General features: G+C 42.1%; 1 protein-coding gene across 1 annotated transcript in view; it reads left to right on the top strand.

The window, feature by feature from the left end:
- Positions 1-853: 853 nt before the first annotated feature.
- LOC106590040 (kinesin-1 heavy chain) overlaps positions 854-25,108 on the top strand; it is a 53,024-nt gene continuing 28,769 nt past the window's right edge. Inside the window, exon 1 of the mRNA XM_014180536.3 lies at positions 854-1,332. Within this exon, the coding sequence (XP_014036011.2) occupies positions 1,207-1,332 (126 nt within the window). The 5' untranslated portion in view covers positions 854-1,206. The remainder of the gene's footprint in view (positions 1,333-25,108) is intronic.

Raw genomic sequence — 25,108 nt, 5'->3', positions numbered from 1 at the left:
TCAGGTATTTGGAAATTGCTCCCAAGGAGGTCTTGTCTGATTTCTTTTGATTTTCCCATGATGTCAAGCAAAGAGGCACTGAGTTGGAAGGTAGGCCTTGAAATACATCCACAGGTACACCTCCAATTGACTCAAATGATGTCAATTAGCCTATCAGAAGTTTAAGCCATGCCATTATTTTCTGGAATTTTCCAAGCTGTTTAAAGACACAGTCAATTTAGTGAATGTAAACTTCTGACCCACTGGAATTGTGACACAATGAATTAAAAGTTAAATAATCTGTCTGTAAACAATTGTTGGAAAAATGACCTGTGTCATGCACAAAGTAGATGTCCTAACCGACTTGCCAAAACTATAGTTTGTTAACAAGAAATTTGTGGAGTGGTTGAAAAATGAGTTTTAATGACTCCAATCTAAGTGTATGTGAACTTCTGACTTCAACTGTATAGGTTTCAGTGAGATTGGATTTTTGGTATTTATAGAAATGGTTATCATCTGTACTGCAGGGATAGAACGTAAGTCACAGAAAATGGAGGTTGTGGTGGCAGCTGCAGAGGTTTTTGGGTGTGCGATATTTTACATCAAAAGAGTTACTGGGTGTGATAAGTGGTCGTGTCCCATCCTTTCAGGTTGTTGGCCTGAGGTAGGATTAAATAGATTTAAATAGTGGTGTAGGGAGGTGTTTTTTTTTTTTTTTTTAATAATTGAATGTTTTATTTATTTATTTTCTGAGTAGTGTTAGATGGTAGGGTATTTATTTATTTTTTTCAAGCAAAGTATAAGGAAGTTGTACTCCAGTCTAGTAGCTGTCGGTAATGCGACATTTCTTGGATGCCATCCGCCTCATCGAAGAAGTCGCCTACAGAGGTGACGTCAGTGGGTTATTCACAGCCGCATACAGACGGTGTTCCATGGCATAGCAGACACAGGGGTCCCTCCCTACTCGAAGTACAAGTCTAGAGTACAGTAGGTGCGTCAACATGACTTCCACCTTTTCAATGGATGTCCTTTTAAATGTATATTTCTGATGAATAGTCGACTTGCTGCGTTTTCCGAGGAGGGAAGAGATTGACCTAACTCAACCAGCATTCACGGGTGCGGCATCTGTTTGCCTCCGACAGGCACAGAGCGACCCGGCGCTTCTCCTGTTGTAGCACAGCTAGCTAGCAGGATCTTGTCAGTTGTGACTTTCCATCAGCGGCGAAGATGGCGGACCCGGCCGAGTGCACCATCAAAGTGATGTGCCGTTTTAGACCATTGAACAGTTCAGAGGTGGCAAGAGGGGATAAATACATACCAAAGTTTACAGGGGAGGATCAAGTGTCTATCTCGGTAAGTTGGCATTCAAACACGGAAAACATTGGTCTACAAAAACAGCCCCCCTTTGTAATGCTAGCTAGGCTAACTAAACTAAGCATAGCACATGATGCTTGGGCCAGCTAGCTAGCTAAAAGCCACACCAGCCAAGGACACTTTCTGGTTCACTCCTTCGTTGTCATAATAGGTAGCCAGACATTGATTCATATCTCACATTGAAATGTAATCTAATGAGTAACAACACATTTGACGGCAGCAACACCATTGTGTGTCAGCTAGCCAGCTAAATGAACGTTAACCAGACTAGGTAACGTTAGTTACTTTTTGTCTTGTTGGCTAATTAGCTAGAGCTAGCTAACCTAACGTTAGCAAAGTCCACGGCCTACTTTATTCATTGACATGGACACAAAGAAGTATAGCTGGGTAGCTAACGATAACGTTAGCTAGCTTGGTAGGGGATGGCGAAGATTTCTACTGTAGCTAGTTAGCTACAACCAAACCTTTGGCTAACTAGTTAAGTTAATGTTAGATACCAGTCCTAAAGAGTGGTTTTGAAATACTAGATAGTTACTAGCTAGCTAAGGATAACCACGTAGCATATGCCATTGCCTCATTGACAGCTGTCACTTGTTGGGCGTATTGAATGGGGAATGTTTTAGCTAGGCCCAATTCCTTGGTGCAAATTATACTTCTAACGGCCTATTAAGATAAGGGGGCTTTGTAGATTTGTAACAATTTGGGGTGCGGCACTATGATAGAGGACTCGGAGTCAGGTTCTCTATCTCAGTGCTCACTACACTACCTCACCCCTTGGCCTTGTCAAAGGTAAATGACAGCCACCATGACAGCCACCATTACAGTTGGGACAAACTTTATAGACTTCCAAGTTACCAGAAATAACCACAATCAAACCCCAAACACTTCCCTCAATGCTGTAGCCTAATTATGTTCCTTTCGTGAATGATAAACAGTATATCAACAATTGAAGTTGTATTTGTCACATGCACAGTGAATTTTTTATATTTTTTTTTATTCCCAAAGAGATGTAGATTGTGGATGAATGGAGGTTGAAACTGGAGGAAGAAGTCCTTGCATCGTAGCTACAGTCGTGTCAAATGTAGAAGCCAAGGGTGTGGCATCTGGTCATGATTACTGGGTAGTTAATGGCGGATTACTCATAAATGAGCATGTTTGTTATGTCATGATGTAGTTTGGAGGAAAACTTTTGGCCCCAAGTATAACACATTGTAATGACCTAGATCATAATTGAAAGTACAAAACAGTTCTCGAACTGACAATTTATTGACTCCAATCTCACAGGCTACTGTCTGGCTGTAGTCTACGCCAAATAAATCCGATAAAACAATCACAGCTACTCAACTCACTGTTGGGACATGAAAAAGGAGAAAACAATGCCAGCACGGTTATATAACATATGTCAAAAGTAGTTCACTGTATAAGAAGTATGGTCCCGGACACAACCCATGTGTCCCACCACATTCATACCTATGAGAGAGTCATATGTTGCCATTGGCACATTCTCTTTTAAAGTATTACTGGGAACAGTTGGATGGATTAGGGGTGTGGTGTTTTTATGGGGGAGGGATATAATGTCATTTGAGTAGGCAGTGAGGACTGTGAACATTTCTTTGTCTAGATTTATTTGAATAGAAGCTCACCACGCTTAGAGTGCATGCATTCAAAGTATTCAGACCCCTTGACTTTTACCACATTTTGTTACGTTACAGCCATATTCTAAAATGGATTAAATCCTTTTTTCCTCGTCAATATACACACACAATACCCCATAATAACAAAGTAAAAACAGGTTTTTAGAAATGTTTGCAAATGTATAAAAATAATAAAACATACATTTTACCTAAGTATTCAGACCCTTTGCTATGAGACTAAATTGAGCTCCCCGGTGCACCCTGTTTTCATTGATCATTCTTGAGATGTTTCTACAAAATTCAATTGATTTGACATGATTTGTTAAGGCACACACCTATAAAGTCCCACAGTCCCATGTCGGAGCAAAAACCAAGCCATGAGGTCGAAGGAATTTTTTGTAGAGCTCCGAGACAGAATTGTTTCGAGGCACAGATCTGGCGAAGGGTACCAAAACATTTCTGCAGCATTGAATGTCCCCAAGAAGTTTGGAACCACCAAGATTCCTACTAGAGCTGGCTGCCTGGCCAAACTGAGCAATCGGGGGAAGAAAGGCCTTGGTCAGGGAGGTGGATGGGATGGGAATCTTTCAGAAGGACAACGATTTCTGCAGCACTCCACCAATCATGCCTTCATGGTAGTGTGACCAGATGGAAGCCACTCCTCAGTAAAAGGCACATGACAGCCCGCTTGTGACAGTTTGCCAAAAGGTACCTTAAGGACTCTGACCATGAAAAACAAGATTCTTTGGCCTGAATGCCAAGCGTTGCATCTGGAGGAAACCTGGCACCATCCCTACGGCGAAGTGGGGTTGCAGCATCGTGCTGTGTGGCTGTTTTTTCAGCGTCAGAGACTGGGATACTAGTCAGGATCGAGGGGAAAGATGAACAGAGCATAGTACAGAGATTGCTCAGGACCTGACTGGGGCAATGGTTCACCTTCCATCAGGACAGCGACCCTAAGCACACAGCCAAGACAATGCAGGAGTAGCTTTGGGACATGTCCTTGAGTGGCCCAGCCAGAGCCCGGACTTGAACCCGATCGAACATCTCTGGAGAGACCTGAAAATAGCTGGGCAGCGACGCTCCCCATCCAACCTGACAGAGCTTGAGAGGAACAGCAGAGAAGAATGGGAGAAACTCCCCAAATGCAGGTGTGCCGAGCTTGTAGCGTCATACCCAAGAAGACTCGAGGCTCTAATCGCTGGCAAAGGTGCTTCAACAAAGTACTGAGTAAAGGGTCTGAATACTTATGTAAATGTGATTATTCCGGGGGGGGGTTTGCACAAAGATTAGATTTTTTTTGTTGCTTTGTCATCATGGGGTGTTGATTTGAGAGGGGGGAAAAAAACAATTAAATCAATTTTAGAAATAAGGCTATAATGTGAAAAGTCAAGGGGTCTGAATACTTTCCAAATGCACCGTACGTCATTTCCTAGTACACCAACACAGACCTCATGGAATGAGGCCCAAATGGGCCCTGATTTAAAAGTAGTGCACTCATAAGGAGCCATTTGGGAATCATACCCAGGCCTCAGAGAATGAGGCTGACTAGTTAGCATTAGCTGGATTCGGAATCCCAGGGTAGGCTGTATAATTTGATGGTATTTTCAAGTGTCTGCCTTTGCATTCATTTGAATAATATTGGCCTCTTTGTTGGTGAGATGTTCAGTTTCGCTGGCTAACATTTGACGTTTTGGTCATTTAGCAGACGATCTTATCCAGAGCGACTTACAGGAGAAATTGGCGTTAAGTGCCTTGCTCAAGGGCACATCCACAGATTTTTCTACCTAATCGGCTCGGGGATTCAAACCAGTAACGTTTCGTTTACTGGCCCAATGTCTTAACCACTAGGCTACCTGCCGCGACCTAACCCCATTGTTACCCATTGTAGCAGGGTATCGGGTGCGGCGGCAGGTAGGCTAGCCGTTAAAACATTGGGCCAGTAACCAAAAGGTCGCTGGTTCGAATACCCAAGCCGACAAGGTGAAAAATCGTTCAACGTGCCCTTGAGCAAGGCACTTAATCCTAATTTGCTCCAGGGAGCCTGCACTGCTATGGCCACACTACAATGACTGTGTGTGTGTATATATATATATATAATGAATGAATGAGAGCTTGCCTAAATCCTTGCATTCCATGCTCAGTCTAGTCAACAACCTGACTTCTCTGCAATGAACAATGGGCTGTGCCTTTCAGAGAACCAGGTACAGAGACAAATTAGCCAGTTTATCTTCCAGTAATGGAGGACAACAGAGAGACTGTGGGCCTATTACTGTGCCACAGTCTAAGAGGTTGGTTGGCTGCAGACATTCGTAGGGTTCTGAACAGTGAAATGGGATGCATCCAAATTGGCACCCTATTCCTTAAATGGTGCACAATTTATGACCATAGGCAGGGGAATAGGGAGCTATTTGGAACGCAGACATAGAAGCCTGAGTAAGTCAGTCTGATGAAGTAATTTCCTTTTATGAGAATGGGCCTGGCGTTCTGTCTACTGTAGCTCTGCCTGAAGCTCCTGGGTATAATTTATAGGCTTTTTGTTCTACCTCTCCTCTCCTCTGTAGAATGGCTCTGTTTTTGTGCCAGCCCAGTGGGTGCAAGTGAAGTTAAGGCTGCATCCCAAATGCCACCCTATTCCTTGTTTATGTAGTAGTGCACTATGGGCCCTAATCTAGAGCCCTACAATCAACTTTTTCCACTGGTGGCTAAAACTTCTTCAGTTGATGGCACCAGTACACCAATTTTATTTTGCCCCCTGAGCAGCGATAATGACCTGACCTGTGTCCCATAATGTACCTGCATTCCATACAGAACCAGGCTAATAATGTCTAGCCATCTTTTAAAATAGCATGCCCTTTCTGGGCTTGACGTGGCCAGTGGCACACCGGGCTAGTGCCAACCGTCCCGAATGAAAGAATAACGGCCTCTGAAAGCGCATGATGCATGCATAATTAAAATTGTATCTTTAATTTGTGGCCTGAGCAAGTAGCCTATAACAACCTACCCTCCATACACAAATTACATTTTAATGCAACAATATCATATTTGCGTTTTGTTTGCCCAAATCTCTGTGTTATTGTTAATGATTTTGAAGAGTCATTCTACAGTTGTAGGGCCCTAAATAAATCAGTTATCTCTTGGGAACTTTTGTCGGGGTGGATGGTTAAGGGGCCGGAACATAATTATAATACACTGCAAATTGACCACAACTAAGCACAATGAGATTTGTATTTTAGAAAAAATAAATAAATCATAGATGACTACATTGAGACACAATCACATCTTTATTTTTTTTCGGGCTGGGTACTTAATCAGATTCCCTAAATTTAACTTGTTTTTAGCTGGTGAGTTGTAGGTTATTATTTTTTTTTTACCTAAAGATTGGTGGGCCCCCAAAAAATCCCTAGCCCTTTAATTCAATTGCACGCCTATGAAAATACAGTTCGGCCAACTGTTTTTGTACTGTACAGTGTAGAGAAGGTTATTATACATGCAACATGTAAAGTGTTGGTCCCAGGTTTTATGAGCTGAAATAAGATATTCACAAAAAGCTTATTTCTCTCATTGTGTGCACAAGGCTTATTTCTCTCAGTTTAATGTAACTTTGACCAACCGATGCATATCTGTATTCCCAGTCGTATGAAATCCATAGATTAGGGCCTAATGAATTTATTTCAATTGAATGGTTTCCTTATGAACTCAGTAAAATCTTTGAAATTGTTGCGTTTTTTGTTGTTGTTCCACCTAGATTTTAAGTCAGTTACACAGAACCCAAACCGGCTGCGAGTGTGCGCCATCGTGCATAAATTTATTTTGTCCTCCCACACCAAACGCGATCACGACACGCAGGTTAAAATATCAAAACAAACTCTGAACCAATTATACACTGCTCAAAAAACTCCAAGTCAATCACACTTCTGTGAAATCAAACTGTCCACTTAGGAAGCAACACTGATTGACAATAAATTTCACATGCTGTTGTGCAAATGGAATAGACAACAGGTGGAAATTATAGGCAATTAGCAAGACACCCCCAATAAAGGAGTGGTTCTGCAGGTGGTGACCACTGACCACTTCTCAGTTCCTATGCTTCCTGGCTGATGTTTTGGTCACTTTTGAATGCTGGCGGTGCTTTCACTCTAGTGGTAGCATGAGACGGAGTCTACAACCCACACAAGTGGCTCAGGTAGTGCAGCTCATCCAGGATGGCACATCAATGCGAGCTGTGGCAAGAAGGTTTGCTGTGTCTGTCAGCGTAGTGTCCAGAGCATGGAGGCGCTACCAGGAGACCGGCCAGTACATCAGGAGACGTGGAGGAGGCCGTAGGAGGGCAACAACCCAGCAGCAAGACCGCTACCTCCGCCTTTGTGCAAGGAGGAGCAGGAGAAGCACTGCCAGAGCCCTGCGAAATGACCTCCAGCAGGCCACAAATGTGCATGTGTCTGCTGAAATGGTCAGAAACAGACTCAATGAGGGTGGTATGAGGGCCCGACGTCCACAGGTGGGGGTTGTGCTTACAGCCCAACACCGTGCAGGACGTTTGGCATTTGCCAGAGAACACCAAGATTGGCAAATTCGCCACTGGCGCCCTGTGCTCTTCACAGATGAAAGCAGGTTCACACTGAGCACGTGACAGAGTCTGGAGACGCCGTGGAGAACGTTCTGCTGCCTGCAACATCCTCCAGCATGACCGGTTTGGCGGTGGGTCAGTCATGGTGTGGTGTGGCATTTCTTTGGGGGGCCGCACAGCCCTCCATGTACTTGCCAGAGGTAGCCTGACTGCCATTAGGTACCGAGATGAGATCCTCAGACCCCTTGTGAGAACATATGCTGGTGCGGTTGGCCCTGGGTTCCTCCTAATGCAAGACAATGCTAGACCTCATGTGGCTGGAGTGTGTCAGCAGTTCCTGCAAGAGGAAGGCATTGATGCTATGGACTGGCCCGCCCATTCCCCAGACCTGAATCCAATTGAGCACATCATGTCTCGCTCCATCCACCAACGCCACGTTGCACCACAGACTGTCCAGGAGTTGGCGGATGCTTTAGTCCAGGTCTGGGAGGAGATCCCTCAGGAGACCATCCGCCACCTCATCAGGAGCATGTCCAGGCGTTGTAGGGAGGTCATACAGGCACGTGGAGGCCACACACACTACTAAATTTAATTTTGAGTGTGACTCCAAATCCAGACCTCCATGGGTTGATAAATTGGATTTCCATTGATTATTTTTGTGTTATTTTGTTGTCAGCACATTCAACTATGTAAAGAAAAAAGTATTTAATAAGATTATTTCTTTCATTCAGATTTAGGATGTGTTGTTTAAGTGTTCCCTTTATTTTTTTGAGCAGTATATTAATTTGGGGACAGGTCGAAAAGCATTAAACATTTATGGCAATTAAGCTAGCTAGCTAGCTTGCACTTGCTAGCTAATTTGTCCTGGGATATAAACATTGAGTTGTTATTTTACCTGAAATGCACAAGGTCCTCTACTCCGCCAATTAATCCACACACAAAACGGTCAACCGAATCGTTTCTAGTCATCTCTCCTCTTTCCAGGCTTCTTCTTCTCTTGACTTTATATTGCTATTGGCAACTTTCATAAATTAGGTGCATTACCGCCACTGACCTCGTTCGTCTTTTAGTCACCCACGTGGGTATAACCAATAAGGAGATGGCACGTGGGTACCTGCTTCTATAAACCAATGAGGAGATGGGAGAGGCAGGACCTACAGTGTGATCTGCTTCAGAAATAGAGCTGATTTTTATTTTAGCTCTTGGCAACGCAGACGCTTGTTGGCGGTGTGGGTGCAATAATTGAATAACAGATGTCTACATTTATTTCGCAGCGCTCGCGCACACAACTTGAGCGGTGTAGTCAGCCTGTTAGGATCACCACTTTATTTTAAGAATGTGAAATGTTGGAATAATAGTAGTGATTTATTTCAGCTTTTACTTCTTTCATCACATTCCCAGTGGGTTAGAAGCTTACATGCACTCAATTAGTATTTGGTAGTATTGCCTTTAAATTGTTTATCTTGGGTCAAATGTTTCGGGTAGCCTTCCACAAGCTTCCCACAATAAGTTGGGTGAATTTTGGCCCATTCCTCCTGACAGAGCTGGTGTAACTGAGTCAGGTTTATTGGCCTCCTTGCTCACACATGCTTTTTCAGTTCTGCCCACAAATTTTGTAAGGGATTGACATCAGGGATTTGTGATGGCCACTCCAATACCTTGACTTTGTTGTCCTTAAGCCATTTTGCCACAACTTTGGAAGTATGCTTGGGGTCATTGTCCATTTGGAAGACCCATTTGCGACCAAGCTTTAACTTCCTGACTGATGTCTTGACATGTTGCTTCAATATATCCACATAATTTCCTACCTCATGATGCCATCTATTTTGTGAAGTACACCACTCACTCCTGCAGCAAAGCACCCTCCCAACATGATGCTGCCACCCCCGTGCTTCACGGTTGGGATGATGTTCTTCGGTTTGCAAGCCTCCCCCTTTTTCCTCCAAACATAACGATAGTCATTATGGCCAAACAGTTCTATTTTTGTTTCATCAGACCAGAGGACTTTTGTCCAAAAAGTACAATCTTTGTCCCCATGTGCAGTTGCAAACCGTAGTCTGGCTTTTTTATGGAGTTTTTGGAGCAGTGACTTCTTCCTTGCTGAGCGGCCTTTCAGGATATGTCGATATAGGACTCGTTTTACTGGGGTTATAGATACTTTTGTACCTGTTTCCTTCAGCATCTTCACAAGGTCCTTTGCTGTTGTTCTGGGATTGATTTGCACTTTTCACACCAAAGTACGTTCAACTCTAGGAGACAGAATGCGTCTCCTTCCTGAGAGGTATGATGGCTGCTTCATCCCATTGTGTTTATACTTGCTTACTATTTTTTTGTACAGATGAACGTGGTACCTTCAGGTATTTGGAAATTTCTCCCAAAAATGAACCAGACTTGTGGAGGTATACCATTTTTTTTTTACTGAGGTCTTGGCTGATTTTTTTTTCTTCTGATTTTCCCATGATGTCAAGCAACGAGGCACTTAGTTTGAAGGTAGGCCTTGAAATACAGGTACACCTCCAATTGACTCAATTAGCCTAGCCGAAGCTTCTAAAGCCAAGCCATCATTTTCTGGAATTTTCCAAGCTTTTTAAAGGCAGTCAACTTAGTGTATGTAAACTTCTGACCCACTGGAATTGTGATACAGTGAAATATAACTTTTGTCATGCACAAAGTAGATGTCCTAACCGACTTGCCAAAACTATAGTTTAACAAGAAATTTGTGGAGTGGTTGAAAAACGAGTTTTAATGAATCCATCCTAAGTGTATGTAAACTTCCGACTTCAACTGTATATAACGTAGGTACATTACGTAATGACACTACGTAAAATTTTGCGCTACACCTGCAACACAGCATTCCTAACCTAGCCCACAATGTCTGCTGTGTGGGTCAAGCAGTCATTTGAAAGAGTAAGAACATTTCAGTAAGACAACTCAAAGGCGAAATCCATTAACGCCATGATTATGGAATTCATTGCCCTTCACAATCAACCGTTCTCTGTGGGTGATGTTGGTTTTCGCGACATGTCGAGTACCGGTACACACTAACGTTATCAAGTGCGCTATTGTTCAGATGTTGCCCTAACTTAGTTACACAGTAATATAGCGTCACTGCTATTAGCTTTGTGACATACTATGGAACGCCGTTTGGGTCTTTTGCGTGTCAAAAAAGATGTACCTGAAATAACACTATTTGACCCGTTAAATAAGCTTTTAATTTGACATGTCAAATAACACAGTTCTATTATAGAATGTTGTGTGTTCTGAATTTGCACGTGCAAGCCATGCGCCACCATTACTATCAGTAGCACTGTCAAAGCTGTACAAAAGTCTGCAAACACTGGTCATGAATGATGTGTTTACAATATCGCGTTGGTAATAAAACATTATTTGTTCTACCGCAACTTCTGGGGTAGCTAGCTTGCTTTAGCTTGGTACCTAGCTAGCACCAATACAACCAGCCTGGAAACAATGACCAGTAGAAACGGCAGTCATTTTCATTATTCTTAGCAATGATTTTGGAATCCTTGTAAGTATTAGCTAGGTAGCCACTTGTTGTTCGCCTATTGAAATTTAACTTCAGTTCATGAAAATAAATAGCTAGCCAGCTACTTTAACCCTTTTGCCCAAAGCTAACGTTATAAGCAGCCAGCCTGCTTCATCTGGCTAGTGAGGCTCGACCTGACCGGGTTATGTGTTGTGAAGCTAGCCACAATAAGGATTAGGCACAATAGTGGAATTTGTCTTCAAAATAAAAGTATCTCATTGACAGTAATGCAAATGAAGACAAATAGTAGAATTATGCCATACTTTTATTTTGAAGGATAACCGCAAAGTCTGTAATTGTGGCTAATCCTTATTGTGGCTAGCTTCGCTTAGATGGGTCGACCACCATTAATCAAATAACCCTAATTTATAAGACAGTTCTTTATAGTTAGCTAGCAAAACAGGAAAACAGGTGTTATTTGACGTTTCTTTTTTGACACGCAAAGACCCGAACGGCATTCCGTAGAAATCCTGTTTAATAATGAAACGACTGAACAAATGAGGTGATACAGCCTGGATTCGAACCAGGGACAGTAGTGACATTGAGATACAGTGCATTAGACCGCTGCGTCCATGTGTGTGTTAACTATTTAACTGTACTAGAATGCTTAAAAGGACGCAATTTTTTTTTATCGGTATCGGGCTTTTCGGCAAGGAAAATATTGAGTATCGGCCGACAATATCATATAGGTGCATCACTCTTAATTTAAATTTAAGTCAATTTGACTTGGATTTAAAAGGAATAGCGCCGAAACTGGTGGAAGGACTTTTTTTTATAGACAAAGTCACTGGTGCTTCCTACTTACATTTTTGCTTGTAAGCAGGAATCAGGAGGATAGAATTATGATCAGATTTCCCAACAGTCTTGAAGGAGTTCCCACATGCTGATTGTGTAATCTTGTCCCACTTCTCTTCAGTGGCTGTGTGACGTTGCTGGATATTGGCAGGAACTGGAACACGGTGTTGTACACGTTGATCCAGAGCATCCCAAACATACTCAATGGGTGACATGTCTGAGTATGCAGATCATGGAAGAACTGGGACATTTTCAGCTTCCAGGAATTGTGTACATATCCTTGACACATGGGGCCGTGCATTATCATACTGAAACATGAGGCGATGGCGGCGGATGAATGGCAAAACAATGGGCTTCGGGATCTCTGCATTCAAATTGACACAGATAAAATGCAATTGTGTTCGCTGTCTGTAGTTTATGCCTGACCATACATAATCCCGCCGCCATATGGGGCAATCTGTTCACTATGTTGACATCCGCAGACCTCTCGCCCACACGACACCATACATGTGGTCTGCGGTGGTGAGGCCAGTTGGACGTACTGCCAAATTCTCTAAAACGAAGTTGGAGGCGGCTTATGGACATTCAATTCTCTGGGAACAGCTCTGGTGGACATTCCTGCAGTCAGCATGCCAATTGCACGCTCCCTCAAAGCTTGAGACATCTGTGGTGTTGTGATAAAACTGCACATTTTAGAGTGCCCTTTTATTTTCCCAGCACAAGGTGGACCTGTGTAATGATCCTTGCTTCTTGATATGCCACACCTGTCAGGTGGATGGATTATCTTGGCAAAGGATGCTAACTAACAAGGATGTAAACATTTGTGGAATATTTGAGAGAAATACTTTTTCTGTGGAATATTTCTGGGATATTTAATTTTGGCTCATGAAACATGGGACCAACACTTTACATGTTTATTTTTGTTCAGAGTAGTTATTTTTGGGGTCAAAGATACTTTTCAGTTTAGTTTTTCAAACGGGTTTGTTAATTTAATATCAGTTTACAAAATAGATTTTCATGATTTAGTTTGTTTACTTTTATATCTTAACCTTTCTACTATAATAATTAAGGGGCATTTACAAATCATAATATAATTTTGCCAGGTAGAGGCCTACTTTGCAGTCCAACATTTTAATTGGGAAGGTTTTTTTGGAAAGCCTTTAGAAATGTTCATTCAAACAGCACATGACTAAATTGTGCGTTGCAAAGACTTCGTAACAAGCTTTTGGGATACCTGGTTTGCATGCCCGTTGCATACCCAAAAAATCTAAACCAGAAACTGTGACCAGCAACAACAACAAAAAATTTGCTGGCACTCTATGACCAAAAAATGTGTGCCGCACTGCCAAGTCAAAGCCAAATGTTTTGGTCGCAGTCTCGAACCCTGTCAAAGTAGCGTACTACATAGGGAGTAGGTTGCCATTTGGGGGACAAAAACCAAGGAAGGTTTCCTAATAGAATGCTGATGACTAGTCTTTGGCTGTTATTTTGGCTGTGCTCACAGGCATATAATCAGTGATCATTGTCAAGGCAGCAGAAGCATTTTGGAAGTGCTCAGTTATGCACATAGCCACAGCAGCACAACACTAAAACTGTGTCTTGATTCTCCTGAAGTTTGTACTTGCCCACTTTCCTAAATGGATTTAAAAGACTTGGATTGGTTAAAGCATTGGCTGGAGGGAGTTTCCATCATTGTTAATCCATGCAAGATAGTGTGCAAGTGCACACTTTGGGGAAAAGGTTGGAGAATAAGGACTCAGACAGATTTTTGATCTAGGTAGCCTAGTCACAGCCTATTGCCAGGGATTCAGATGCATGTACTGTAGTGAATAATTTAGATACTACTCCAACTCCATCAATCCTACACAGAGATGTATTAATGTCAGCAACACACAACTGTCTTTGCACCAAAATAACCTCAATTGTATGCTGTTCGATTGTATAAATAAAAGGACCGCTTCCATAGGTTTTGATTCTGTTTCAGCTACTGTTTAGCTACTCCAGATGTCTCGCCTATGCAATGTTATAGGGGATGCTGTGTCATAAATTTAAAAAAACTCCCTCTGTTATCTGTAGTGATTGATATTGGCTGCTGCTGTCAGATGAACAGCCTGACGTGCTCTGCTGATCTGTTGTCAGTATGTAAATCCTTTTGCATCTTACAGATTCAGAGGGAAGATGCTGATGTTTCCTAGCTGTCTCTGTTCATTACTGCCACAATGAGAAGGGAAAGGCCCATGGGATTATCCCAAATGGCAGCCTATTCTCTATATATTGCAATACTTTTGACCAGAGCCTGTCAAAAGTAGTGCACTCTACAGGAAAATAGGGTGCCATTTGTGAGATGGCCTAGGTCTATACAATGAGTCTACTTCCAATATAGGCTAGTCCATTAGTGGACACAAACCTAATTATGAAAGGCTGTGTTTAATGTTTGGACTGAGTTGGTTTGGTGGTGAATAAGGTATACCGCTGTGTTTCTCATTGACCTGGTGGATGGCTAATGGCATCTCTTGTGCCTGTTTGAATACAGTGCATTTGGGAAGTATTCAGACGAGGTCGACCGATTTATTGGGATGGCCGATTTAATTAGGGCCCATTTCAAGTTTTCATAACAATTGGTAATCGGTATTTTTGGACACCGATGACATTTTTTTTAACACCTTTATTTAACTAGGCAAGTCGGTTAAGAACACATTCTTATTTTCAATGACGGTCTAGGAACGGTGGGTTAACTGCCTTGTTCAGGGGCAGAACGACAGATTTTTACTTTGTCAGCTCGGGGATTCAATCTTGCAACCTTACGGTTAACTAGTCCAACGCTCTAACCACCCGCTTTACATTGCACTCCACGAGGAGCCGGCCTGTAACGCGAATGCAGTAAGAAGCCAAGGTAAGTTGCTAGCTAGCATTAAACTTATCTATATAAAAAAACAATCATTCATAATCAGTAGTTAACTACACATGGTTGATATTACTAATTTATCTAGCCTGTCCTGCGTTGCATATGATCGATGCGGCGCGCATTCGCGGAAAAGGACTCATTAGTTAGGTACACGTTGGAGCATAAACATCAATGTCTTTCTTAAAATCAATACACAAGTATATACACTGCTCAAAAAAATAAAGGGAACACTTAAACAACACATCCTAGATCTGAATGAAAGAAATAATCTTATTAAATACTTTTTTCTTTACATAGTTGAATGTGCTGACAACAAAATCACACAAAAATAATCAATGGAAATCCAATTTATCAACCCATGAAGGTCTGGATTTGGAGTCACACTCAAAATTAAAGTGGAAAACCACACTACAGGCTGATCCAACTTTGATGTAATGTCCTTAAAACAAGTCAAAATGAGGCTCAGTAGTGTGTGTGTGGCCTCCACGTGCCTGTATGACCTCCCTACAACGCCTGGGCATGCTCCTGATGAGGTGGCGGGTTGGTCTCCTGAGGGATCTCCTCCCAGACCTGGACTAAAGCATCCGCCAACTCCTGGACAGTCTGTGGTGCAACGTGGCGTTGGTGGATGGAGCGAGACATGATGTCCCAGATGTGCTCAATTGGATTCAGGTCTGGGGAACGGGCGGGCCAGTCCATAGCATCAATGCCTTCCTCTTGCAGGAACTGCTGACACACTCCAGCCACATAAGGTCTAGCATTGTCTTGCATTAGGAGGAACCCAGGGCCAACCGCACCAGCATATGGTCTCACAAGGGGTCTGAGGATCTCATCTCGGTACCAAATGGCAGTCAGGCTACCTCTGGCGAGCACATGGAGGGCTGTGCGGCCCCCCAAAGAAATGCCACCCCACACCATGACTGACCCACCGCCAAACCAGTCATGCTGGAGGATGTTGCAGGCAGCAGAACGTTCTCCACGGCGTCTCCAGACTCTGTCACGTCTGTCACGTGCTCAGTGTGAACCTGCTTTCATCTGTGAAGAGCACAGGGTGCCAGTGGCGAATTTTCCAATCTTGGTGTTCTCTGGCAAATGCCAAACGTCCTGCACGGTGTTGGGCTGTAAGCACAACCCCCACCTGTGGACGTCGGGCCCTCATACCACCCTCATGGAGTCTGTTTCTGACCGTTTGAGCAGACACATGCACATTTGTGGCCTGCTGGAGGTCATTTTGCAGGGCTCTGGCAGTGCTCCTCCTTGCACAAAGGCGGAGGTAGCGGTCCTGCTGCTGGGTTGTTGCCCTCCTACGGCCTCCTCCACGTCTCCTGATGTACTGGCCTGTCTCCTGGTAGCGCCTCCATGCTCTGGACAGTACGCTGACAGACACAGCAAACCTTCTTGCCACAGCTCGCATTGATGTGCCATCCTGGATGAGCTGCACTACCTGAGCCACTTGTGTGGGTTGTAGACTCCGTCTCATGCTACCACTAGAGTGAAAGCACCGCCAGCATTCAAAAGTGACCAAAACATCAGCCAGGAAGCATAGGAACTGAGAAGTGGTCTGTGGTCACCACCTGCTGAACCACTCCTTTATTGGGGGTGTCTTGCTTATTGCCTATAATTTCCACCTGTTGTCTATTCCATTTGCACAACAGCATGTGACATTTATTGTCAATCGGTGTTGCTTCCTAAGTGGACAGTTTGATTTCACAGACGTGTCATTGACTTGGAGTTACATTGTGTTGTTTAAGTGTTCCCTTTTATTTTTTTGAGCAGTATATTTTTAAACCTGCATATTTAGTTAATATTGCCTGCTAACATGAATTTCTTTTAACTAGGGAAAATGTGTCGCAACAGAGTCGGGATATATGCAGCAGTTTGGGCCACCTGGCTCGTTGCGAACTGTGTGAAGACTTTCTTCCTAACAAAGACGGCCAACTTCGCCAAACGTGGGATGATTTAACAAAAGCGCATTTGCGAAAAAAGCACAATCGTTGCACGACTGTACCTAACGATAAACATCAATGCCTTTCTTAAAATCAATACACAGAAGTATATATTTTTAAACCTGCATATTTAGCTAAAAGAAATCTAGGTTAGCAGGCAATATTAACCAGGGGAAATTGTGTCACTTCTCTTCCATTCATTGCACGCAGAGTCAGGGTATATGCAACAGTTTGGGCCGCCTGGCTCGTTGCGAACTAATTTGACAGAATTTTACGTAATTATGACATAACATTGAAGGTTGTGCAATGTAACAGGAATATTTAGACTTAGGGATGCCACCCGTTAGATAAAATACGGAACGGTTCCGTATTTCACTGAAAGAAAACGGTTTGTTTTCGAGAGTTTCCGGATTCGACCATATTAATGACCTAAGTCTCTCATATTTCTGTGTTTTTATTATATTATAATTAAGTCTATGATTTGATAGAGCAATCTGACTCAGCGGTAGTAGGCACCAGCAGGCTCATAAGCATTCATTCAAACAGCACTTTCGTGCGTTTTGCCAGCAGCTCTTCGCAATGCTTCAAGCATTGCGCTGTTTATGACTTCATGCCTATCAACTCCCAAGATTAGGCTGGTGTAACCGATGTGAAATGGCTAGCTAGTTAGCGGGGTGCCGGCTAATAGCGTTTCAAACGTCACTCGCTCTGAGACTTGGAGTGGTTGTTCCCCTTGCTCTGCATGGGTAACGCTGCTTCGAGGGTGGCTGTTTTCGATGTGTTCCTGGTTTGAGCCCAGGTAGGAGCAAGGAGAGGGACGGAAGCTTTACTCTTACACTGGCAATACTAAAGCGCCTATAAGAACATCCAATAGTCAAAGGTGTATGAAATACAAATCGTATAGAGAGAAATAGTCCTATAATTCCTATAATATACCTACAACCTGAAACTTCTTACCTGGGAATATTGAAGACTCATGTTACGTTCATATGTTCTCATGTTCTGAGCACGGAACTAAAACGTTAGCTTTTTTACATGGCACATATTGCAATTTTACTTTCTTCTACAACGCTTTGTTTTTGCATTATTTAAACCAAATTGAACGCGTTTCATTATTTATTTGAGGCTAAATTGATTTTATTGATGTATTATATTAAGTTAAAATAAGTGTTCATTCAGTATTGTTGTAATTGTCATTATTACAAATTTAAAAAAATCGTCGGCTTTTAATCGGTATCGGCTTTTTTTGGTCCTCCAATAATTGGTATCGGCGTTGAAAAATAATCGGTCGACCTCTAATTCAGACCCCTTCACTTTTTCCACCTTTTTGTTACATTACAGCCTTATTCTAAACTTGATCCCCCCCCCTCAATCTACACACAATACCCCACAATGACAAAGCAAAAATAGGTTTTGACGTTTTTGCAAATTTACTGCAAATGAAAAAACAGATCCGTCATTTACATAAGTATTCAGACCATTTGCTATGAAACTTGAAATTGAGCTCTGGTGCATTCTGTGTCTATTGGTCATCCTTGATGTTTCTACAACTTGGAGTCCACTTGGGGTAAGTTCAATTGATAGGTGTTTGTGTGCCTTTCCAAGTCATGTCCTGTCTATATAAGGTCCCACAGTTGACAGTGCATGTCAGAGCAAAAACCAAGCCATGAGGTCGAAGGAGCTCTGAGACCGGATTGTGTCGAGGCACAGATCTGGGGAAGGGTACTAAACATTTCTGCAGTGTTGAGTCCCCAAGAACATAGTGGCCTCCATCATTCTTAAATGGAATAAGTTTGGAAACACCAGGACTCTTCCTAGAGCTGGCCAAACTGAGCAATCGAGGGAGAAGGGCCTTGGTCAGGGATGGGACCAAGAACCCAATGGTCACACTGCCAGAGCTCCAGAGTTCCTCTGTGGAAATGGGAGAATCTTTCAGAAGGACAACCATCTCAGCAGCACTCCACCAATCAGGCCTATATGGTAGAGTGACCAGACGGAAGCCACTCCTCAGTAAAAGGCACATGACAGCCCGCTTGTGACAGTTTGCCAAATGGGATGATTTCACTGAACAACAAAAGGGAATATTGAATGATCCCCAATAATACATAGCATCTCCCAAAAACGTTTGACAGTCTAGAATATAAAGCTTTGGTTGTCTTCCTCTCAGGTTTCCATGTCTTCTCTCTGGACCTCGTCAATGTCCAGACTCTTAGGCCTCATCTTCACTGTCACTTTCCAACCTTGTTGAGCATGGCTCGTTGTCAGGCTCAAAAAGCAGAGTCTGAACATCAGACAGGATGGCATTGTCGACCCTCAATCCGTGCAATGACTACTGTTACTGGTTTCAGGCTATTTACCACTCATCCAGGAGGATCGTCTTGATGGGCTGTCCATATCGGCAGACTGTGATATGGCCATTTCTTGGAGAGATTCCTTCCCCTCCAGGAGACTGTCAAACATGATGATGACAACACCACCCCCACGGGTGTTGCTGGGCAGCTTCAATGTGGTTCTCTTATTCTTCTCACTTTGCTTGGTGAGGTAGATTGCTGCTATAACTTGATGACCCTTCACATACCTAACCATTTCCTTGGCTCTCTTGTAGTGTATCCATTGTTTTCAGTGCCATGATGTCCTTGAGGAGCAGATTCAATGCATGAGCAGCATAGCCAATGGGTGTGATGTGAGGGTTAGAACAAGCAGCCTTCATGTTCACAGCGTTGTCTGTCACCAGTGCATATCCTTTCTGTGGTCCAAGGGCATTGATGACTGCCTTCAGCTCATCTGCAATATAGAGGCCGGTGTGTCTGTGCTCTTGTAGAATACTGGTGGAGATGTAGTTAATTATTCCTTGCCCACGAACATTCGGCTACCCATCAGAGATAATTGCAATACAGTCTGCTTTCTCTATGATTTGCTTGACATTCACTTGAACTCTGTTGAACTCTGCATCCAGCAAATGAGTAGATAAAGCATGTCTGGTTGGAGGGGTGTATGCTGGACGAAGAACATTCAGATATCTCTTCCAATACGCATTGCCTGTGAGCATCAAAGGTGAACTCGTTGCATACACAGCTCGAGCAAGACATTCATCAGCATTTCTCTGGCTACGTTCCTCCACTGAGTCCAAAAAAATCTTCTGATTCCAGGAGGACCGTGAGCTGTTGCTATCGATAAGGTGTCTACTTCTATTCAAGGTGAAAATTATGAATTTGAGGGACTTTTGTCATTGGATGCTTGTTGTGAGCACTGAGGGGACATTATGCACTTGGCCAGATGATTCTGCATCTTTGCGTTCTTCACATATGATTTGTCACAGAATTTGCAAATGTACACAGCTTTTCCTTCTACCTTAGCTGCAATGAAATGTCTCCACACATCAGTTAGTGCCCGTGGCATTTTCCTGTACATTTTTTTTGTGTGTAAAAAAAAAAAAAATTATAATAATAATAATAAAAAAAATATAATACTATTCCATGTACAGATAAATAGTTAAGCCGCTAGATTAAACAACTCCTTTGTAAGAAATGTTTTAAAATGATGTATGGAAACAGGTGAATAAACACTCCTCAGAAGGGTCAAGCAAGCTAAAACCCACATGGTAGCAAACTAACTAGCAGAAATTGTTAACCTCTATGGGCTATGTGGGACGCAAGCGTCCCACCCCTGGTACACCCAATCAACAACAGGTGAAATATCAAGACCGCCAAATTTGAAAACAATTAAATGTCATAATTCAAATTTCTCAAACATACAACTATCTTACACCCTTTGAAAGATAAACATCTCCTTAATCTAACCACGTTGTCCGATTTCAAAAAGGCTTTACAGCAAAAGCATAAAGTTAGATTATGTTAGGAGAGTACATTGACAATAGCTGTGTAATGTTTTGTCAATTCAAAGACAGGCGTCACCAGAAGCAGAAAACCAGCTAAAATGATGCACTAACCTTTTACAATCTCATCAGATGACACTCCTAGGACATTATGTTAGACAATGCATGCGTTTTTTGTTCTATCAAGTTCATATTTATATCCAAAAACAGCGTTTTACTATGGCGTTGATGTTGAGGAAATCTTTTCCCTCCAATAACCGCCAGTCAAGCAGCACAACAAATTAAATAATTACTATTCGAAAACATTGGTAAAATATTATATTGTCATTCAAAGAATTATAGATTTACATCTCTTGAACGCAACCGGATTGCCAGATTTAAAAATAACCTTACTGGGAAATCACACTTTGCAATAATCTGAGGACTGCGCCCAGAAAAATACGCTTTGCGATACAGACTAACCGCCATGTTGGAGAGATCTAAAATCGAAAATACTATGTAAATAATCCATTACCTTTGATTCTCTTCATCAGATGTCACTTCCAGTAATCCCAGGTCCATAACAAATGTAGTTTTGTTCGAAAAAGCTCATAATTTATGTCCAAAAAGCTCTGTGTTAGCCCATGATCTATGCCAGCCGGACTTCTCGTCATGAACGAGGGGGAAAAAAATATTTACGTTCGTTCAAACATGTCAAACGTTGTATAGCATAAATCATTAGTGCCTTTTTTAACCAGAACATGAATCATATTCAAGGCGGACGTTTGCATTCTCTTTTAAAACGTTTTGGAACGAGAGTACCAAACATGAACTCGCGCGCCAGAGCCTAATCGGCCACCACCGTTCCAAGGCTCTTGTTCGTTCAGTTCTCACAGTATAAGACTCAAAACACTTTCTAAAGACTGGTGACATCTAGTGGAAGCAATAGGAAGTACTCAAAAATTAATAAGCCCCTGTGTTTCAATGGCATAGGCTTAAAGGTAATTCAACACATCAGGTATCCACTTCCTGTCAGAATTTGTCTCAGGGTTTTGACTGCCATATGAGTTCTGTTATACTTACAGACACCATTCAAACAGTTTTAGAAAATTCTGTGTTTTCTATCCAAACCTGAACAATAATATGCATATTCTAGCTTCTGAGTTGGTGTAGGAGGCAGTTAAAAATGGGCACATATTTTTTTCACAATTCTCAATACTGCCCCCTAGCCCCAAGAGGTTTTAACAAGTTAGAAATGATTTAAACACACTTTGCTGTAGGCTACTATTTACTAGTTAACAAAAACATGTATGTGATATAAAATATATTCACCCCACCTAGTATTGTTCAAAACTTACCAGAAAGCATGTAGTCCTTGGCTCAGACAGTATAGTAGTGTGGGCTCAATAACATCTCATTAGTGTGCAAGGTCTTGAGAATCAGCTGTGCACTGTGCATGCAGAGGATTGCAATTCTATTGAATTGGGGATAGTTGAACCAAAATATTCCACAAGACCTAGAAATGCCTTGTGTACCCCACAATGGTTCACTGCTTAAACTTCAGCGACCTATCATTTAAAGAGTAGCCTGTATGTAAAAATGAATAAGAAACAAAGGGGAAGAGCCCATAACATTTAATAGGCTCTCCCAACTCAAATAATATTAGGCTGTAAAAAAACAGAATGGCTTAACTGTCTCAGCTTCTAAAGCAGGCTGTCCTAAACAGTAAGGGTTAAACGCTGGAAATTAAAAGTATTCCAAAAGCCTTGTATAAATACATAAAGGATCAGCACATTTTATTCTAATATTTTGACTAACCCACACTTGGGTAGCCTATATGTAATTGCCGTAAAACATTGAAAATCTGTATTCTGAAGCCTACTAAAAGTGGGAATGAGGAAAGCAGGCTATACTGTTTTTTTCCAGATTGAATAATTATTTAATCATCCTTTGATCTGGAAGGTGTTGTAATTTCAATGGAGCGCAGGATGGATTCGGCAACATGTACAGAATCCAAGATGTGCATTTTGCTCTCATGGGTGACCTGCAGCTTCGCAGGGAACATCAGGGTATATGTCGTTTTTGGCTGCCAGTTCTTTCTTGATCATGTTGTAATCTTTTCTCTTCCGCAAAAGCTCTGCAGAATAGTCATTAAAGATAGATATGCGGTTGTCTTTGTAGAATAGTTGTCCCTTGGTTCTAGACAGCTGCATTATATCCTGTTTCGTTGAGAAGGCGCACGATGACAGCGCTGGCCTCTGTCCTTCGCTCCGGGCCTGCTCTGGGCTTCAGGTGTGCGGTTCTGTGGGCCCCCTCTATGACCAAAGGTGTTGCAGTATCGATTTCCAAGATCTCCCTCAGAATCTTGTCCACAAATGTATACATTTTCTGCCCCCTTTCTGCATTGGTTTCGACCCCAAAAATGATATTACGACGTGAAAAGTTTTCCAACAATTCTCCCTTTTGCAATTGCTATACCTGGCCCATCACGTAGCTAATAGCCTGGTCTTGTATTCACTTTTCGTCGTGTTCCTCATTCTTCTTTTCAATGTGGGTCATCCGTTTATCATTTTTCTCTCGAGTAGTCTTAATGCCATCAATAGAGATTTGCATTTTGCCGAGTGAGGTGGCTGTTTCTCGTCAAAATATTTTCAATTCTACCATGAGATGAACCTCCCATCACTGTTTTGGCTGTGATGGCAGCCTCTACCACATCGTGGAGTTGGGCTCGGTGATCGACTTAATTCACCGTGTTTACCTTCGATACCATCTTTCACTTGAATATTTATCCTTACTCATTGCCAGTCCAGTTTAGGTCAAGTATGTACTTATAACTCAAAGTTTAATTTAGTCAAATTGTCAGAGCTTGATCAGCACGCAGCCTTTCCCCAGAATTCCATGCAGGAAGTCCATTTTTTTAAATTTTTATACATTTACAAAAATGTTGTTGCTCATTATGGGGTATTGTGTAGATTTATGAGGAAAACCCCCAAATGTAATCCATTTTAGAATAAGGCTGTAAAATAACAAAATGTGGGAAAAGTAAAGGGGTCCGAATGCACTGTACCTGTTTTTTTTTTTCATTTGTTGGTTGATTTTGTTTATTCTAGAATAATGGTAAAGTATTAAAATGGAGGTCCGGTGTCATATATATATATATATATATATATATAACATTTTAATTAGACCTGGCTATTAGGCCTATACAGTATACACACCACCACGGGAGGGGAAAAAAAAATGTATGAAATGTACGCATTCACTACTGTAAGTCGCTCTGGATAAGAGCGTCTGCTAAATGACTAAAATGTAAATGTATAATAAGCTAGGCTGTATCAGTAGGCCTATGTAACCTCAGATAAAAGGGCTCAAGTAAATGTAGGGAGATATGGCAAAAATGTATCACAATATTTTGACAGCTTTATGTTTTTGAAGAAAAGTAATAAAATGCTTTGAGTAGTGCATGTCCCTAGCGTGGCAACACATACATTCTAAGTGATTTCAATGGGGCTTTCTCCCATCTTTTAAGGTTTCCCAGTCAAAATGTGGCCTGCCGGTTCGCACATGAGGTTTTTTGGGGGGCTATTTGCTCACACATTTTCCTGAGACAAGTCAAAGTTTGGTAACCCAAGTCTAAGCCCCTTCGTCGGTGATTGGTCAACTGTACTACTACTAGTAGGGATTATTCAATGAGGTGTTTGTCATCAACAAGAGACAATTTTTCATGCAAGTTTTCACTTGAGAAATACTGCACCAAACAGCTTAGTTGGATGTAAAATTCCAAGACTAAGATCTTGGCAAAAGGTCAAATTAATTACAGATTTCTTGAATAATCTTCGGACTATTCTGACTCACTTTTGAAGAACTGGTGCTACGGCGTATCGAGCAGCAATATTATGGTTTGTCCTTGTTTTTCATGCAATCTTTTAAGGGAGTATGCGAGGCACATGCATTCGCTTCGCCTAGCCAAGTAATGCTAGGAGCAAACCGAAACTAGTGTGCGAGCGCCTTTTTATACTGTTCACTCCAACTTCAACCCCCCCCCCCCCCCCCCTTCCAAATGTAGCATTTTCATGAAATTCTGCATTTCCTGCCCTCGTTTTATCATTTCCACACTGCATCATATGGGTGAGAATGTAGGTCAAATTGCAATTTTGACTTGCGATTTAGAACAAAGGACTTATGTGAACTATTAGATCAGAGAAATATAATTATGTTCAAATTTCTATTGTTAGAATATAGTGGGCAGCACTTTGACTACATTGTTTGACATGACCGGGTAGGAACCAAAGTGTTGACCAGGGGACTCTAATTAGATGTTACATTACATGTTTTCCGTAGCTAACCCATTCAGGCTTCACCTATCCCTCTGATTATACAAGATATCGTTGCAACATGCTTATTTAGGCATACACGAGCACTGGTATCAGGCTGTATTAGCTAGCTACATTTGCTCTGACTCTTGTACAGTTGAACTAGCTAGCCAGCTAAAAAGCAAATAGCTTTAACGTCTAACACAATTTATTTTAGCTACAACCTGCGAAGAC

Source organism: Salmo salar, chromosome 29, assembly GCF_965601325.2.
Source record: "Salmo salar chromosome 29, fSalSal1, whole genome shotgun sequence".
NCBI lineage: Eukaryota > Metazoa > Chordata > Actinopteri > Salmoniformes > Salmonidae > Salmo > Salmo salar.
This window is presented reverse-complemented; position numbering and strand designations above follow the sequence as displayed.